Source organism: Grampus griseus, assembly GCF_964374135.1.
Source record: "Grampus griseus genome assembly, chromosome: 14".
NCBI classification, from domain to species: Eukaryota; Metazoa; Chordata; class Mammalia; order Artiodactyla; family Delphinidae; genus Grampus; species Grampus griseus.
In genome coordinates this window covers 16,005,061-16,020,937 of record NC_139008.1, presented here as the reverse complement: position 1 = coordinate 16,020,937, position 15,877 = coordinate 16,005,061, and the positions used below count along the sequence as shown (strand labels likewise).

General features: G+C 48.9%; 1 protein-coding gene across 1 annotated transcript; it reads right to left on the bottom strand.

Moving 5' to 3' along the window:
• Positions 1 to 24: 24 nt before the first annotated feature.
• KIF22 (kinesin family member 22) lies at positions 25 to 14,685 on the bottom strand. Its single transcript, XM_082671353.1, has 14 exons — positions 14,609 to 14,685; positions 7,800 to 7,995; positions 6,135 to 6,262; positions 5,890 to 6,044; positions 5,454 to 5,663; positions 5,143 to 5,373; positions 4,853 to 5,006; positions 4,591 to 4,726; positions 2,541 to 2,709; positions 1,855 to 2,023; positions 1,404 to 1,471; positions 408 to 620; positions 255 to 314; positions 25 to 164 (listed from the first exon to the last, which is right to left on the bottom strand). Exons 1-14 carry the CDS (start codon positions 14,661 to 14,663, stop codon positions 117 to 119), a joined length of 1,992 nt encoding a protein of 663 aa, XP_082527479.1. The 5' UTR covers positions 14,664 to 14,685; the 3' UTR covers positions 25 to 116.
• Positions 14,686 to 15,877: the final 1,192 nt, after the last annotated feature.

Below are 15,877 nucleotides of genomic sequence, written 5' to 3'. Positions count from 1 at the left end.
GCAGTCCCAAGAATCAGGCTGAAGCAACGGAGTGAAAACTGTATTTACAGGACAAGCAATTACACAAGGATTTAAAAAGAAAAAAAAAAAGGCAGAAGGAGGAGGACAGCCGGCAGTCAGGAGGGCCCACAGCGCTGGCCCGCGGCAAGACCCAGGATGTTCGCCTGCAACACAGGAGGGAAAGGGAGACCGGCGTTAGGGCCGGGCAGGGCACAGGCTAGAGGGAGGAGGGGGCCCGAGTCTCGTGAGCTCACCTTCAGGAACGACTCCATCTGTTTCCCGGATATGCCCTCGACGCGTTCCAGGTCCTCCACCTGGCAGGACAGCAGCGATGGGGAAGGGGTCTAGGGAATGCCAGGCTCCCCCCACCCAACTCCATTCCGGGGCTGTCCTCCCTGGGCCATTACCTGGCTGAAGGGCCCGTGGAGCTCTCTCCAGCCCACGATGAGCTGAGCCTTCTTTTGCCCAATGCGCTGCAGGCTGCGCAGATCCCGGGCTGACCCTTCATTCAGCAGATCTAATATTTTTTGGCGCCCATGGGCCAGTAGCTCCGGGCTGATCTGTAGCTCCCAGCAGTCCTCACCCTTCTCCTCCGGCTCTGAGGCATCCAGGGACTCCAGCTATGAGGCAGGAAGAGGTGAGTGACAGAAACAGCAGTAACAGCAGTGGTTTACTGCCGGGTGCTGTTCACCACTCTGGACTCCTCTGCCAAGGATAGGAACCTAACAGCACCTACCTCCCGGCCCTCCCCAGCCTCTTTCTTTCTCCTTTTGTACAGTGTCTGTCCCAAAACCCTTCCCTCTGGTCACTCTCTGGGTTGATTCTCATTTTATCCGACTTGTGAAAGAGTAGAATAGTGTTGCTGTGAAGATCAAATGAGTTAATGAATGTAAAACACATAGTAAGCTCTTAAATCTGGTTCCTCACTTCTAAAAGGAAAGAATAAGCTCTTTCACCCCTAGGAAAACACATAGAAGGTACTCAACAAGTGACACACTCCCGATGTCATCTCAGTTTTTAGGTAGGTCTTTCAGTGTTGTTTCATTTCTTGACTGTTTAGGCTGTTTGCCTAAATGGGCTCTGAAGTTTGTAGAGGGCAGGACCCAGGCTGCACACTGTACCTAGTAAGTAGCTACTGAGAGTAAGAGCCATCACGAAGAAAGGAAAGTAACAGGTGATGGACACCCAACCCACTAAGTACATTCATATTACTGCATTTCATCCTAAATGCCCTGTGAGACATCACTGCATTCAGAGGGTAAACAACTTGGAAGAGTTGTAAATAGCTGATAAGTGTTCTGACAGGCCATGTAACTCTTTGGCCAGTACTCTTCCCACTAGAGCTCTCTACCACTTACTTCTCCTGGGTTCTAGGTATAGCCTAAGCCTTCCGCTAGTCTCACCTTTCTCTTCCGGCCTTTCTTCTTCAAGATATGGATCTCGGCATTTGGGTATGCTGCCTGCTCCTGAACTGAAAGCAAGAATTGTGAGCTGGAATCACAGCAGAGGCCACTTTTCAGCCCCCCAGTAGCCACTTGGTTCTTCCATTACTGATTCCCCAGTTCCCCTCCAGCCTGAGTTAATCTTCTTTTGTTCTGTTTCCACACGGCCTTTCTTATACCTGTATTTGAAACTAATCTCAGTTGGTCTTGCATGATAATCAGTCATGCACTGGTCAGTGTACCCCATGGTACTAAATGCCCGGGAGCAGTGCACCCAGCTCTTATTTCACATCCTCCTCCCCCTTCCCATGGTGGGAGGACATGAGTGACATGAGGACAGCTGCTCCAAACACCTCCTTCCTTCTAAGATCTCTGTTATCTGGGCCCTCCTGGTCACCAGAGCCAAACTTACTCAGTTGTAGGGGCATCACCACAGCCTTTTTGAGGGGCTTAGCCACTGTGACTGTGCGGCGGGCAAGGGGTCGGAGCATTGTGGGAGAGTAGTTCTCTTTCTCCTTTGGGTCTGCAGCCTCCTGGGCCAGCACCTTGGCTTCCAGTTCTTTTTGCTTCATCTTAAGCCTCTGTTAGAAAGGATCAGGGAGAGATATGACCCAGAACCAACTTTAGGGCAGTAGATTAGGACAGTGAGTGTGCAGGGCTCTGAGGCCTTAAAAGGGCAGGGCGAGGACCAACAGGAGAAATTACCAGGAGACAACTGGAGCCCAATGTAATTAAGGGCTTTCTAATGATCAGGGCTGTCCAGAGGTGGAACAAGCTTCCTTATGAAATACTGAAGGGAAGTTCAAGCAGAGAGTCCTCACTTAATATGAACTGAGTTTTAGGAAATGGCAGTGTCTTGCATTTGTACTTTTACCTGGAATTTTTTTTTTCTCTCAGCTCCTCACATCTGACCTCAATTATTTTTCAAAGTTCAGCCATGTTAAGGACATTCAAGCAGAAGCTGGAGAACTGAGGGATTCCAGTGTTGGGTGAAAACTGGATGCTGGTCCAGCCTTTCAGTGTCCTTCCCTATCTGAAGATCCTCAGGCTGCTTCTCAAGGCCAGTAGGAATCCCAGCCCCAACCCCCCAACACTTACCTCAATTTCCAGATCCTTCGCCTCCACTGTCTTCATAAGCACCATCCGCTCTCGCCTCGGGGTGCTCAGCAGAGGGGTCCCCTGGCTCCCCTGGGAGCCCAGCAGACGGTCCAAGCTTAGAAGGCGCTCCACCATAGCTGGGTCCATGCTATTTAGCTTCTGTAGGGGGCTGAGCAGACAAAGAGGTTACTCCCCACTTACCTCTTCTCTCATCACCCTCTCCAGCCGCAGATTCCCCTCATCCTGCCTTAACTTGGTGTTTCTGTGGTTCCAGAACCCTGGTGTTAACTTGCTAGGCAACCCTGAACAAGTCATCGAGACTCTCTGGGTGCTGTGCCTTCTTCAGGCGAAGGGGGATTGATCTCTACCTGCCCAAGTAACTTCTCAGGGATGCCAGGAGATCAGATGAGTAGAAGCATTTAATGAACACCTGAGTGGCAGGTATTCATGGCGTCTAGGACACCACCCTGCCCTGAAGGCACTCACTGTCTAACAAAGTAAGAGACCGTGATAAGGTGATAGCAAGGGCCAGGTGCCTGTCCATTTGGAGGGGTAGTCGGTGAAAGATTCAGAGGAGGTCATCTTCAGCAGGGCTCTGAAAACTACTGAAGACCTCAAATGCCAAGCCTTTCTCCTGTGAGCAGTAGGAAAGGCCCATTCAAACAGAGTCCTGACTTAATCTGAACATGATAATGTCTAACATTTGTTCCTTCTGTCTGGAATTTTTCCCCTCACACCTGATCTCAATTATCATTCAAAGTCAGTTTGATGCCCCCTTTCCCACGATGCCAGCTTGATTGTATATCTTCTTTCCTACACTGTGAACTAGCTCCTGGAGGACAGAGACTGTCCTGTTCTTTGTGTATAAGTGCCTAGAAGAGCAGGATCAGAAAATATGGGTGAACACAGAAGTCATTTCTTCCTTCCCGGCTCTCACAGAACAAGAGGATCCTCCTTCCTTATTGTGCTCTGTACTATCGACCTTGCATGGTATACTGATGTTCTCATCTTGCTTCCTCTACTGAAACTTGAGCTCCCTGAAGGCAGGGTCTGTCTAGGTCTGATGTGCCCCATTCTCTGAGATTACCCAAGATGCCTATCTGACAGAGACCTTGCCTGTTTCACACATAATACAGATGTATGGGTGTGTGTGTTTCTCTGAGTCTGTACACATAGGCGAGGGGACTGCTGACAAATGGCTTAAGAAGGACAAGATTGAGAGATGGGGTTCCAAGTGAACACAAGCACCAGGCACCTTTTTATGTATGCCATCCTTCACTACAGTAGTCCCCTGGGGCAGACTGTACACTAATCCTTGGCCGCCTCTAGTCTTAGGACTTATAGAGTTTAGAGAAGCTTTACTTGGGTTAGGGATAGAAAAAGGACAAAGTTCAAACTGCAGCTGGTTCCTTGAAGGGCTAGGTGGCCAGACACGGAAAGCAAGACCACTAAACAGGGGTGACCTGAATATTAGTGCATACTGGGCCATGAGGTGGGGCTATCAGAACCAGGGAGGGAGGCCACACACCTCCCTGGGTTAGAGAGGCTTTGTTTGGATTGAGGGTAGAAGCAGGGCAAAGTTAGGACAGCAACTGACTCCATGGAAAGTCACAGAAAGGTTGGACTCTAACATACAGACTGAGTCTCAATGAGACATCTCTCTTCATCTCTTATCTCCTTTGCTTTGCTCTTACCCTTGGGACCTGAAAGACCGGGTCCTCATTACTCCTTGAACCAGAAGCAAAAGTACTCATCCTTGAAACATCGGTGCCAAAATGTGAGATTTTGCTGACTGCCTAAAGGGGTTGGAAAACAGAAAGGCAGGGCTAGGAGCTCAAGGGGGAGCCTCCTTATGGCCCCCAGCTGCAGCGTCAAGGCTGGAGGTTGATCTTAGCACTTCAGTGAATTCAGTAGAGGATTTTGGGTGAATCCAGTGGAAGAACAAGTTTACAGCTCAAGGATCCGACAGGCTAAACCCAATGCTACTCTGCACCCAACCCAGACACAACAGGAAAGGGAATATGCCCAAGACCCCTCCCTCTCTGCTCACCTGAGTTTCTGGGAGGTAGAAGATGGAGCTGCTGGGGGTTCAGGACTCCCAGTCTCCTCTTCCTCAGGGCCTCGGGCTCTCTTTGCTTCTGATGGGCCTAGCAGTTCTTTCTTAGACAGTTTAATAGGTGCCAAGACTAGGGGAAGATGGCAGGGTAGGGGAAAAAGGGGGTGTCAACTTCCATGCTGACGCTTGGTGGACTCAGCAAACTCCCCAGCTGTCCAGACTGGGCCTTTCCACTCCTACCAACCCCAGTCCTCACCATGAAGCTGTAAGCTCTCATTGGTAAAAGGCCGATTGATCACCTCCTTGGACCTGGCTACAAAGTTGAGTGCAGAGACTGTGTCTAGGTAGAAGCGTCTCTCAGGGGCAATGTTGGCGATCAGGATGCTGTGGGCCGAGCCACCCAGAGAGTCCTAAGGGACGGGGATGGGGCAGGGTGGGTGGGTCAGAAGCCCCACCTTCCCCTTATCTGACTGCTGTTCCCCAACACCCCAGGAGGCCTAAGAACCTCCTTCTCCAGCTCCTTTTACCCGAGATGGGAGGCCTGACCTGCAACAGGCGAGTAAGCTTGCTGTCCCGGTAGGGCACCCGAGGGAGGCCCTGGTTCAGCGCATCGACCACCTTGCCCAGTACAAAGAGGGAGGTGTTGATGGCTCCACTCTCCTTCAGCCGCAGGCCCTTGTTGCCTGTGCGCCGGTTGTCCTCTGAGCCAGCCAAGTCAATCAGGTAGAGTTTTCCCTCCCGCTGGCGAAATGGGGCCAAACGTTCCCGCTGATCCACCTGGGGGTAAGAGCAAGGGCTCCAGTTTAGCTCAGGCTCCAGGGGCTTCCCTGGTCCTCAAGCCTGTCAGTGGGCCTCACCTTAACCAGGAGCACAGCGTGACTGCGGGAGGAGCGCTGGTTGAGCCTGGTGGCTCCTACTGTCCGATTTCGACTGGCTGGCAGGAAATGCCGCTCAAAATCAGCAAAGCTAGTGATGGGCTTCTGCGTGAGGCCCGGAATCAGGATGTTTCCTCGGCAGTCTTCTCGGATCACCAGGTCTCCTGATGAAGGTTCCAAGAGGTCTAATACCTGTTTGAGCAGTGGGAGGTAGGGCCAATCCTCCAGTTACAGGCTGCTTACCTCCTGGCTATCGGGCTCCTTTTCTCTGCTGATTCTCAGAGTTGTGCCATCCACTACCCCAACCTCTGTCTTTCCAGGTCTTACGCCTTCTTGCTCGAGCAGAGCTTCATGTTCCAGAACTGGGTCTGATTTTGACCCTTTGTCTCTTCCCTCCCCGATAAGAAAGGGGCCTCACCTTTTCCTGGTAGATCTCTAAATAGGACATAGTGACAGAGAGGGCCCATGGTCGGCCCTCAGCGCTCTCCTCCCTTGTGAGCTGTAGGAGGTCCATGAGAGCCCGGGGAATCACCCCAGGTTGCTCTGGGCTGCCCAGCATTGTGTGCGTCTTCCCTGGAAAAGGAGTGGAAAGAGCTGTGAGAATTTCTTCCCCACTCCCGAGTCCTTTCTGACCCATAGCTGTTCTGTATCTGGCTTCCTCACCTGCTCCTGTGGGCCCATAGGCAAGCACACTGGCATTCTGCCCTTCCAACAGGTGCCTTAGGATGGGCTGCACTGATCCTGCATAGATGTCCTGCTGAGAGCTCCTCTCCCCATAGAAAGCATCAAACCTGCAGGCAGGAAGAAAGGAGGGGATTAGTGGAGGGTTCCATTCTCGCCCAGACCAAGAGGATAAAACTGGTCTCAGATTTAAGAGTCTCTATCCTTTTTCTTGCACAAAGACCTAAGAAAGCACCCACTGAACACCGTTCCATCCCAGTCTCTGTATTGGCGTAGAAACACAGAGATGAATTTGATGTCCCTGCTCTTGGGAGTTCTGCAGCCTGGTGGCATAGATAGATACCCATACTTTGCTGCAATTCAGGAAACGAAGGTGGGAACGCACAAGGAGGAGTAGCACTCTGCCCGGGGAAGGAGGATTTTGCCAGAGAAGAGAAAGATACTCTATCAAAAATAGCACACAAACAAGACATGGTATGAAAGGGCAGGGTATATCACAGGATATACAGAAAGTAGTATTTGTACACAGTAATGAAGTAAAGAGAGGATGCTGCTTATGACTAGATGAGACTCAACACACCTGTAGTCCATTCACTGCACTCCAGCGGAGAAGCTGTGGCTAAGGCCACAGCAGGGATTAGTATACGTGGAGTGTAGCATGTGTTAGGGGGAATAAGGCTGGAAAGAAACTGAAACCAAATTGTCAAGGGCCGAGAACAGGGTTGGCAAACTTCTTCCATAAAAAGCCAGATAGTAAATATTTGGGGCTCTGTGGACACATGGTTCCTTTCACAACTACTCAACTCTGCCGCTGCAGTCGGGCAGAAAACAGCCACAGATAATATGTAAATAAACGAGTGTGGTTGTGTTCCAATAAAGATTTATTTACAAAAAGATTCTCAGCAGGGCTTCCCTGGTGGCGCAGTGGTTGACAGTCCGCCTGCCGATGCGGGGGACATGGGTTCACGCCCTGGTCTGGGAGGATCCCACACGCCGTGGAGCGGCTGGGCCCGTGAGCCATGGTCGCTGAGCCTGTGCGTCCGGAGCCTGTGCTCCGCAACGGGAGAGGCCACAACAGTGAGAGGCCCGCGTACAGCAAAAAAAAAAAAAAAAGATTCTCGGCAGATTTGACCTGCAGACTGTAGTTTGCCACCCTCTGGCCTAGAATAACAGGCCAAGGAGGCTGAACTTCAAATCTCCAAAGGAATTTTAAAGTAGCTGCCCTTGTGAGTTCTGTCCCCAAACGTAAGTGGTTGTCTCCAACACCACCCAGCTGTAGCCTGGGTTGGCTAGCTGGTCTGTGCTCCCCCAACCCTTCCCACACCTCCCCAAGACCCGAGGTGGGGCTCCCCTGCTTACCTTTGCTGCTCCTTCCCCACTTTGTGCCTATTTCCCCTGTAAGACCATGAACAGTAACTTGTGTCTGATTCAGCCCCCAGTCTTCCCCACAGTATCCTACAGAGAACCTATCACAGTGGGCACCTATGAACATTTTCTGAATGAACAAACGAAGGTGTGGCGAACAAAGCTGTGCTAAGGAAGGAGCAAGGATCCTGAGGAGGAAGGTCTGAGAAACTGTCTGGGCAAGTGATAGTGTGAGCAGGCCTAGGAGAGAGAGGATAGGAGGGAGAGTGGCCTGAACCCTACTGGTATTTGAGAGTCTCCTGGTGGTTCCTCCAGTTGGCAATCTCTAGAGAACAGCTGTCCAGGCCCCGTACACAGGGGGTATCACTTTCTCCAGCTGCTCCATCCACAAATGGCCGCAGTCGCACAGCTACCCTTACGCGAGCTGGAGGTGGGCGCCGGCCAGCTCCCACCTTGCTTAGCCGACAGCGACCGGCTCCTGGAAGAAGACAATTTTTAGGTGTGAAGTATGGTGGTAGCTTTGCTGAGAAGTAAGGGTAGGGGTCTTGGAGGAGGAGGTAGTTAACTGAGCTGACCCCTGAAGGATGAGTAGGGTCACTGCCAAGCATTCCAGGCAGAAAGAAAGGCACGTGCAAAAGCCCGGAGGTGTGAAAGCACGGCCCCCTTGGAGAACTGGTGAGGCAGGAGAACTGTGTGTTCTCTTGGTGATGGCGAGCACAGAAGGGCAGGATGGAAGAAAAAGATGAATCAAATACATGGTCTCAGGCAGAGTGCAGTGGGGCAGGGTGGGGTGGGGTTTGAAGGAGAGAGATTATCTATAGGCTGGGACTGTAAACCAGATTGCGTACTTAGCAAACGTTAACATTTATGAAGCACTGACTACATGCTAGGCACACTTTAATCTCCATGGTGTCACTGAGAGGTAGCTTCTGTTAGTCCCATTTTACCAGTGAAGGCACTCGTAGAGGCACAGCAGCTCTTCCAAGCACCTCAGTGTTTTATGCCTGGAGCCATGCGGCTATTACTTTATCTTGTACCATAATCTACATTGTGTCTTTTTGCTCTTCAGAGGAATAAGCAGAACAAAACCCCAGCATCTTAGTAGACTAGAGACCCCCGTAACCGTGACAACAGAGGCAGGGAAGGAGGCCTGGAGGCTGGGGTCCTGCGGATACCACTGGGAGGGCTGGGGGCCACAGCTCATTTTGGGGGAAGCTCTTTCCACCCTGGCCATGCTGTGGGTGTCCCCAAGCTTGGCCTCAGTTCCTATCCTACTTAGTAAGTAGGTCCAGTGGGGTGTAGACTGTAATGTATACACAAATAACCTGGAAGATCTAGTTAAAATATGAATTTGGCTTCAGTTCCTGGGGAGATGCCTAAGGTTCTGCATTTCTAGCAACTCCCAGGTGATGCTGCTACTGCTGGTGGGACACACTTTGATCAGTCAAGGTGTAGCAGACCAGGACCTCATGGGGTTGTTCTAGGATTAAAAGAGTTGACATATGCCCCTATCTAAAATCAGTCAATGAACTGCCTGACCTTTCTGTGCCTTTGTTTCTTACCTGGTTTATTATACATATAAATACATACATACATACATATGCCCACCGCCAACCTGTTAATGATGGTTTTCTCTCAATGGGGGATTATGTGGGTTTATTTTCTATGTTACCCAGTTCTGTAATGCTGTAATGTTTGCATTAAAAAATAATAATAATAATGACACTGTGGACATCTTTGGAAGGGATGAGGTTAAGAAGCAGACCCCAGTCCCTTTCTGTCCCAGCTCAGTTTGCAAAGGCGCTAACATGCAATCATCTATGGTAAGATTTCTGTTTAGTTTGCTTCCCATAATTAAATCTAAGTCATTTGGCAGGGGGCTGGGGGGGGGGATTATGAATTATTTTTATCATCAGAAAACACAGTTAAGATAAAACTAAAAAAAAAAGTCTATTTCTGTGAGGATTGAATGGGCTGAAAAAAATCTTATGAGGAGGGTATTTCTCTATTTTATATTGGAGGATACCATGCTGTAACTCACAGCTAACAGCAGAATTCAAACCTAGATCTCATCTCTAAAAATCTGCTTTTAATGAGGATGTCGTATTGCCTCCCTGTGATGTACCAACTGGGTATATGGGAAAGTTCTTGGTAGCTCTGACTCTCTCCTTTTTTGCTGGTGGTAGCAGCTGGTTGTTGGGAACCACAGGCCTCATATAAGGCAAGAGGCTGGCCACACAGAAACAGCAGGACAAAAAGATGGACTAACCCTGGGAAGAACCTTATGCATAAGTAAGTTATACACATAGCAGACAGTCCATTCCAAAAACTGGGCCTCGGACTTCCTTGGTGGTCCAGTGGTTAAGAATCCGCCTTCCAATGCAGCAGACGCAGGTTCGATCCCTGGTTGGGGAACTAAGATCCCACATGCCGCAGGGCAACTAAGCCCGCACGTCACAACTACTGAGCCCGCGTGCCGCAACTACTGAGCCTGTGTGCTGCAACTACTGAGCCCGTGCACTCTAGACCCTGCATGCCACAACAAAAGATTCTGCGTGCCGCAAGGAAGATCCCACATGCCGCAATTAAGACCCAACGCAGCCAAATAAATAAATATTAAAAAAAAACAAAAACTGGGCCTCTGTTCCTTCATCTGACAAATGAAGCTAGTAACACCATTTCTCACTGTAAGGTTTACAAAGCACTTGGCATCTAGTTTTCACTTGACCCTCATGGCAATCCTAAAAGTCAGAAGTAAGTAGAAACCTGCAGAGGCACCTGTGCAGATAAGAAAGCTAAGATGCAAAGAGGTTCACTGACTTGTCAAAAATGTGTGCAGGAGCCTCTCCTTTCCTATCTTTCCCAGGGTTTTTTTGGTGAGAACAGAGGAAGATGGCAGATACAGAAGCACTTAAGGAAGTTCAGTGATCAATACAAAGGGAAGGGGAAGTCTGGTGTTGAAGAAAGAGTAGAGACTCTGGCTAGACAGAGCTGAATTTAAATTCCAGCTCTAACACTTATTAGCTTGTGACCCTGGGCAAGTGATTTAACATCCATATGCCCCAGTTTCCTTGTCTATAAAATGGGGTGGGGAGGGCCTTGGAAGAGCTTAACAAGGATTGAAAGAAGTAAAATGTCAACAGAGTAACTAGTACATAGTAAGCAGGTTGGTAATAATTCAAGGTTGGAAAAAATTCAAGGTAAGATGGCCTGGGTTCTAATCCCAGCTCTGCCACTTACAACTAACTAAATAACCTGGGGAAATGATTTTCCATTCCTGTGCCTCAATTTTCACACCTGTAAAAGTGGGAATAAATAAAAATAACTACTCGTTGGGCTGTTAAGGCAATAATAAGGTAATTCATGTAAAAGTGCTTAGCACAGCACTGGTACTTGATAAAAGCTCAGTAAGTGTTTTATTATATATTCATCCATTTTCCAAATGAGGAAACGTCAGTATAGAGAGGTTAGCTAGGTTGCCCATAGTCAACAGCTAGCTAGTGACAGTTTCAGATGAAGGTCTAACTCCAAAGTTCATTATGTGATTCCTCGGGCCTTCTCAGCCCCTTCATCTTTGTATCCCCATGGGCCTTAGAGTCGGAGACAAGTTCCATCTACCAGCTGTATGACCTTGGGAAGGCTTCTTAACCTCTTCAAGCATTAGTTTTTTTTTTGTTTGTTTTTTGATAGTTACCTTTTTTAAAAAATTAATTATTTATTTTTGGTCGTGTTGGGTCTTCGTTGCTGTACGCGGGCTTTCTCTAGTTGTGGCGAGCTGGAGCTACTCTTCCTTGCAGTGCGTGGGCTCCTCATTGCGGTGGCTTCTCTTGTTGCGGAGCACAGCCTCTAGGCGCACGGGCTTCAGTAGTTGTGGTACGTGGGCTCAGTAGTTGTGGCTCAGGGAGCTTAGTTGCTCTGCGGCATGTGGGATCTTCCGGGACCAGGGCTCCAACCCGTGACCCCTGCATTGGCAGGCGGATTCTTAACCACTGAACCACCAGGGAAGCTGAAGCCTTAGTTACTTGTTATAAAAATGACAGTATCTACCCTCATAAGACTGTGAGGAGTCAGAGAAATAATGTACATACAATGTTTAGCACAGTGCTGGCAGTAAGTACTCAGCAACGTAAGCTATTGTTATTGTTATTATTGCACTTTCTCTTGCTACTCACTCCCCTCAAGGCAGCAACTCACTTCTGCCCTCAGCAGGGTCACCAATGACCTCCTTACTGCTAAATACAATAGGCAAGATAGGTCCCCATCCTGTTTGACTTCGCAGCAGTATTCAACACCCTTGATCTGCTTTCCTTTGGGAAACTACTTTTCCCTTAGTTTCCCTGCCACCCACCAGCTCTCTATTCACTCCTTCTCAGTTTCTGCCAGTCTTAAATGTTTTTCCTAAACTCCTTCTATCCTCTCTCCAGATCAGGGTTGCTCAATTTCTGCACTAATGATATTGGGGGCTGGACAATTCTTTGGGGGTGGGACCCCCTGTGCACTGTAGGAAGTGTAGCACATTACCCCCTGTCCCACCAGTGTAACAACCAAAAATGTCTCCAGACATCACAAATGTCCCCACGGGGAACAAAACTGCCCCTAGTTGAGAACCACTACTGACTGACTAATCATGGGCAAGGTCACCTGCTCTCTTGGCTTCAGTTACTGCCTCAAAGCTGATAACTCCTAATTGACACCTCCACACCACAGGCTCTCCTGAACTTCGGATCTGCATTCCCAGCTGTTGCCCTGACACCTCTTCTTACATGGTTCTCAGGTATTTCAAACTCCACCCATCTCAAACTGAATCCTTCCCCATCTCCCTGCAACCCCATCTTCCTTCTATGCTCTCTAGTGTAAATAAATGGAACCAATCCCAAAGATGGGAGAGTCTTTCTTAACTCCACCTTCTCTCTCATTTCCCACACCAGTTCTTCATTAACATCTGTCAAGTCTACCTTTTTAAATGAGTCTACTTCTCTCCATCCCCACTGCACAATCTTTGCCAAGGTTGTCTTCATCTCAACAGCCTCCCAGCTGGTCTCCTTGCCTCCAGTCTCATTCTCTTCCAATCATTCTCCCTCCACTTCCTTCCTTGTATTGTAAGCTCTCAGTCATAATGAATTTCCTTCAATCCCTACAACACACCAAGTTCTCTCACACCTTTGGGCCTTTGCATATGCTATTCTCTCTCCCTGGAATATCTTCCTTACCACCTCCTGCCGCCTCCCAAGCAATTGAGGTAAATCCTTACACCTTACTTCCTCTAAAAAAAAACCTTCCCTTGTAAAATTACTGCCCAATTAAGGCTCTGTTAGGTGAGCCCATGGCTCTCCATGGGCTCTCCATCCAAGCACTCATCACACTCCACTGTAACTGCATATTTGTCTGTCTTCTCCAAGTAACTGTGAACTCTGCTCACCTTTATATTCCCAATGCCAGGCACAGACTAGGCTCTCAGGGAATATTTACTGAACAAATTAAGATCTGACTGACTAACATAAAACATTGGCTTGTTCGTTTCCTGTTTTCTTCATAAAAGTGGCCACTGCCATTCTTGCCTCAAAGCTCACAGTCCGGCGGAGGACAGATGGAGAGTCACATGCACACATCTGCCAATGGTCTAGCCCTTTCATCATAAAAGCAACTTCAAGGTTGGGCAAAGCTAGCACTTCTAATTATTTCTCCTAATTTTGCCCTCTCCCACAATTTCCAAGCTTTATTCAACTTAACTCTTCTTTTACTGATGAGGAAATTGAGCCAAAGAGAGCATCTTTGGCCTCTCTTTACATCATAAAAAAGAAATCGATCATTTGGTGGTCTTTTCATCCCACGAAAGCCTGGCAAACTCCTATCCAACCTTTGAAACCCACTTCAAATATCACTTCCTTAATGAAGTCTTCCCAGAATACCCAAGGGTTTACTTCAGCTTCTGCACTCCCTATAGCAGGTTATATATATCTCTCGTTGCTTTTCATGTTATAGATTTATATGACTATCTACTGAAAAGATTATAAGCTCCTCTAGGGAAGGGACAATTTTCATTCAAGCATTTTTATGATATCTACTGTGTACCAGACACAGTGGGTCTTAGAAGGGTGAGGGGGTGTTGTGCTCAGACAGCAGGAATATCATCTGCTTGGGCATAATGGTTAAGGGCAGAGGCTCTGGAATCAGACTGCTTGGGTGTGAATTCAGACCCCAATATTTACTAGCTATGTTAACTTGGGCAAGCTTTTTAACCCATCTATGCCTCAGTTTCTTCATCTGTAAAACAGGAACAATAACAGTAAATCACCACATAGCATTGTGTGGAGATTAAATGATTCATCACCATAAAGTACTTACAACTGTGCCTGGCACCTAGCAAGGGCTCAGCATGTGTTTGACATCCTACTAGATAGCTGTTTCTTCACAGGGGCTGACAAACACTAAGGTCTCAAATAAATTACTATGGTGCCCATTATAATCACTGATCAGAATTCAGTCTACAGGAAGAGAGCAGAACAAGATTCTGAATGTCCTAACAGCCTTTCCAACCCTAAAATACCGCTGACTGCCAAGGCTAGAGCGTAAGGAGACAAACAGTCCCTTATTTCCCTTTTCTGTGATCCCAGCACATCCTATGCTGTCAGCTCACCCAGCTGCAGCCCGTCTGAAACTCTTACCTCTCTCAGGGATCTCCCTGCACCCAAACAACATGTCATACATGAACCCTTCCCCAGACGCGCATCCAGCTCCCTTTTGTCCCTATGGTTAGAGTATTAGCTACTCTTCGCTCGCTTTCTCTTGTAATCTGAGATGGGTCATTGTCCCCATTTTACGAAGAAAACTGAAGCTCACAAGGGAAAAGTGTGCTGGGCTCAAAAGTGCGCCGGAACCAGGTCTCAACCCGGGTCTACTGATCTGCGTCGAGAGCAAGAAACAGTGAGGAGGAAGCAGCCTACGACTCCCATACTTCCAGCACCCCCCCGCCCCCCGCCCCCGCGCTATTCCTGGGTCTCCCGGACAACTCGCGGAGCCGGGACCGGACTCCGACCTATCGCCCCACAAGTCTCCAGACCGCGGCACCCACCCTGCCCGGGCTCGCGTACCCGAGGTCGCCGTCGCCATCTCGCGTCGCCTCCGCGCCGGGACCCCCGCATCCATCCTACTCCTTCCTTGGGCCCGCCTCTCCATTCGAATTTCCCGCTGCCCCGCCCTCTTTCCCGGGCTCCACCAATCACGGCTACTTGCCGCCGGAAGTCTCAGCTTGTGCCTCGCCCCTATTCCGCCCTCTAGGGCTCGCCTCCGGGTCTTGCAAGAAAAAGTTTCCCCCGGAGTAGAATGCATGCGCGCACGTCGGCTACGCGGCCGTTGACGTCCGACTGGCGCTCCCGCGCAAACTCCGGAGCCCGACGCGTTGGCGACAGTGGCCGTCGGGGGAGCTGGTGAGCGCCGCGCGCCACTGGGTTTCTTTTACCTTCTGGGTTTCGAGGCATAGATTTGCGTTAAGTGTAGAGTTTTCGCTTCATTTTTTTACCCCCTCAAATAATTACGAATTTTGGTACGAATCAAGCAGAGGGTGGTCGAAGGCACTTCATCGATTTATCCCAAAATTTCTCTGAACTGAATACAATTTTTGCTATTCTAGTGGCATAATTAGACACATTATAGGAATAAGGAAGATGTTCGCGGAAATGGGAATATTCCAAACGACTAGTAGTGGTCTTCAGTTTTACAATTTCTTGCTTCAAAAGTTGTTTCTCGCGCTTGTGAGGCGGGAATTGTTTTGTGGGTTTGGGGACTTGCCCTCAGGACAAGTCATCGGTGCTTTAACGTCTGGTCACTAATTTAGGTCAGGCCCAGGCTGGCTGGATTGTGGACAATCACGCTGCACTCACCTCTTGCTGAGCCCACAGCCACTCTGGGATGCAGAGGCCAGGTGACATTTGTGTCCCCTTATGTCGCATGTCTGAGCCGAGGAGACCAGTTCGGATGTTCTTTACTTTGTAACTCAGCACTCAACACGTTGGAGTGAGGGTTAAAGCATGGCTCGGTGTGTTACTTAGTCAACTTCACCCTTGGTCCCATGTCCTGTGGGTTTAGTGGTCTGTTAAGTAGTTCCCTATACCTTCTGGAAGCTAACCAGGGATGATCATCCCATCTTTGAGCTCCTGGTAGGGCCCTGATTTAGACATTATGTCCAGCCTATCAAAAACCAAATATTAGACCAGTGGTTCTCAAATTTTGGGCCCTTGGAATCCCTTTGAATTCTTAAAAACTGAGGCCCCAAAGATCTTATGTTTATATGGACTTTATTTATCCAAATTTACTGTGTTAGAAATGAATACAAGTTTAAAACATGTATTAATGCACTTAAA

Excerpts from the sequence above, each read along its gene's own strand:
- KIF22 (XM_082671353.1), bottom strand. The coding sequence starts at position 14,663 with ATGGATGCGGGGGTCCCGGCGCGGAGGCGACGCGAGATGGCGACGGCG. Across the intron at positions 621-1,403 it reads AGAAAGGCCGGAAGAGAAAG|CTGGAGTCCCTGGATGCCTC; the intron begins GTGAGACTAGCG and ends CCTGCCTCATAG. Across the intron at positions 165-254 it reads AGATGGAGTCGTTCCTGAAG|GCGAACATCCTGGGTCTTGC; the intron begins GTGAGCTCACGA and ends CCTGTGTTGCAG.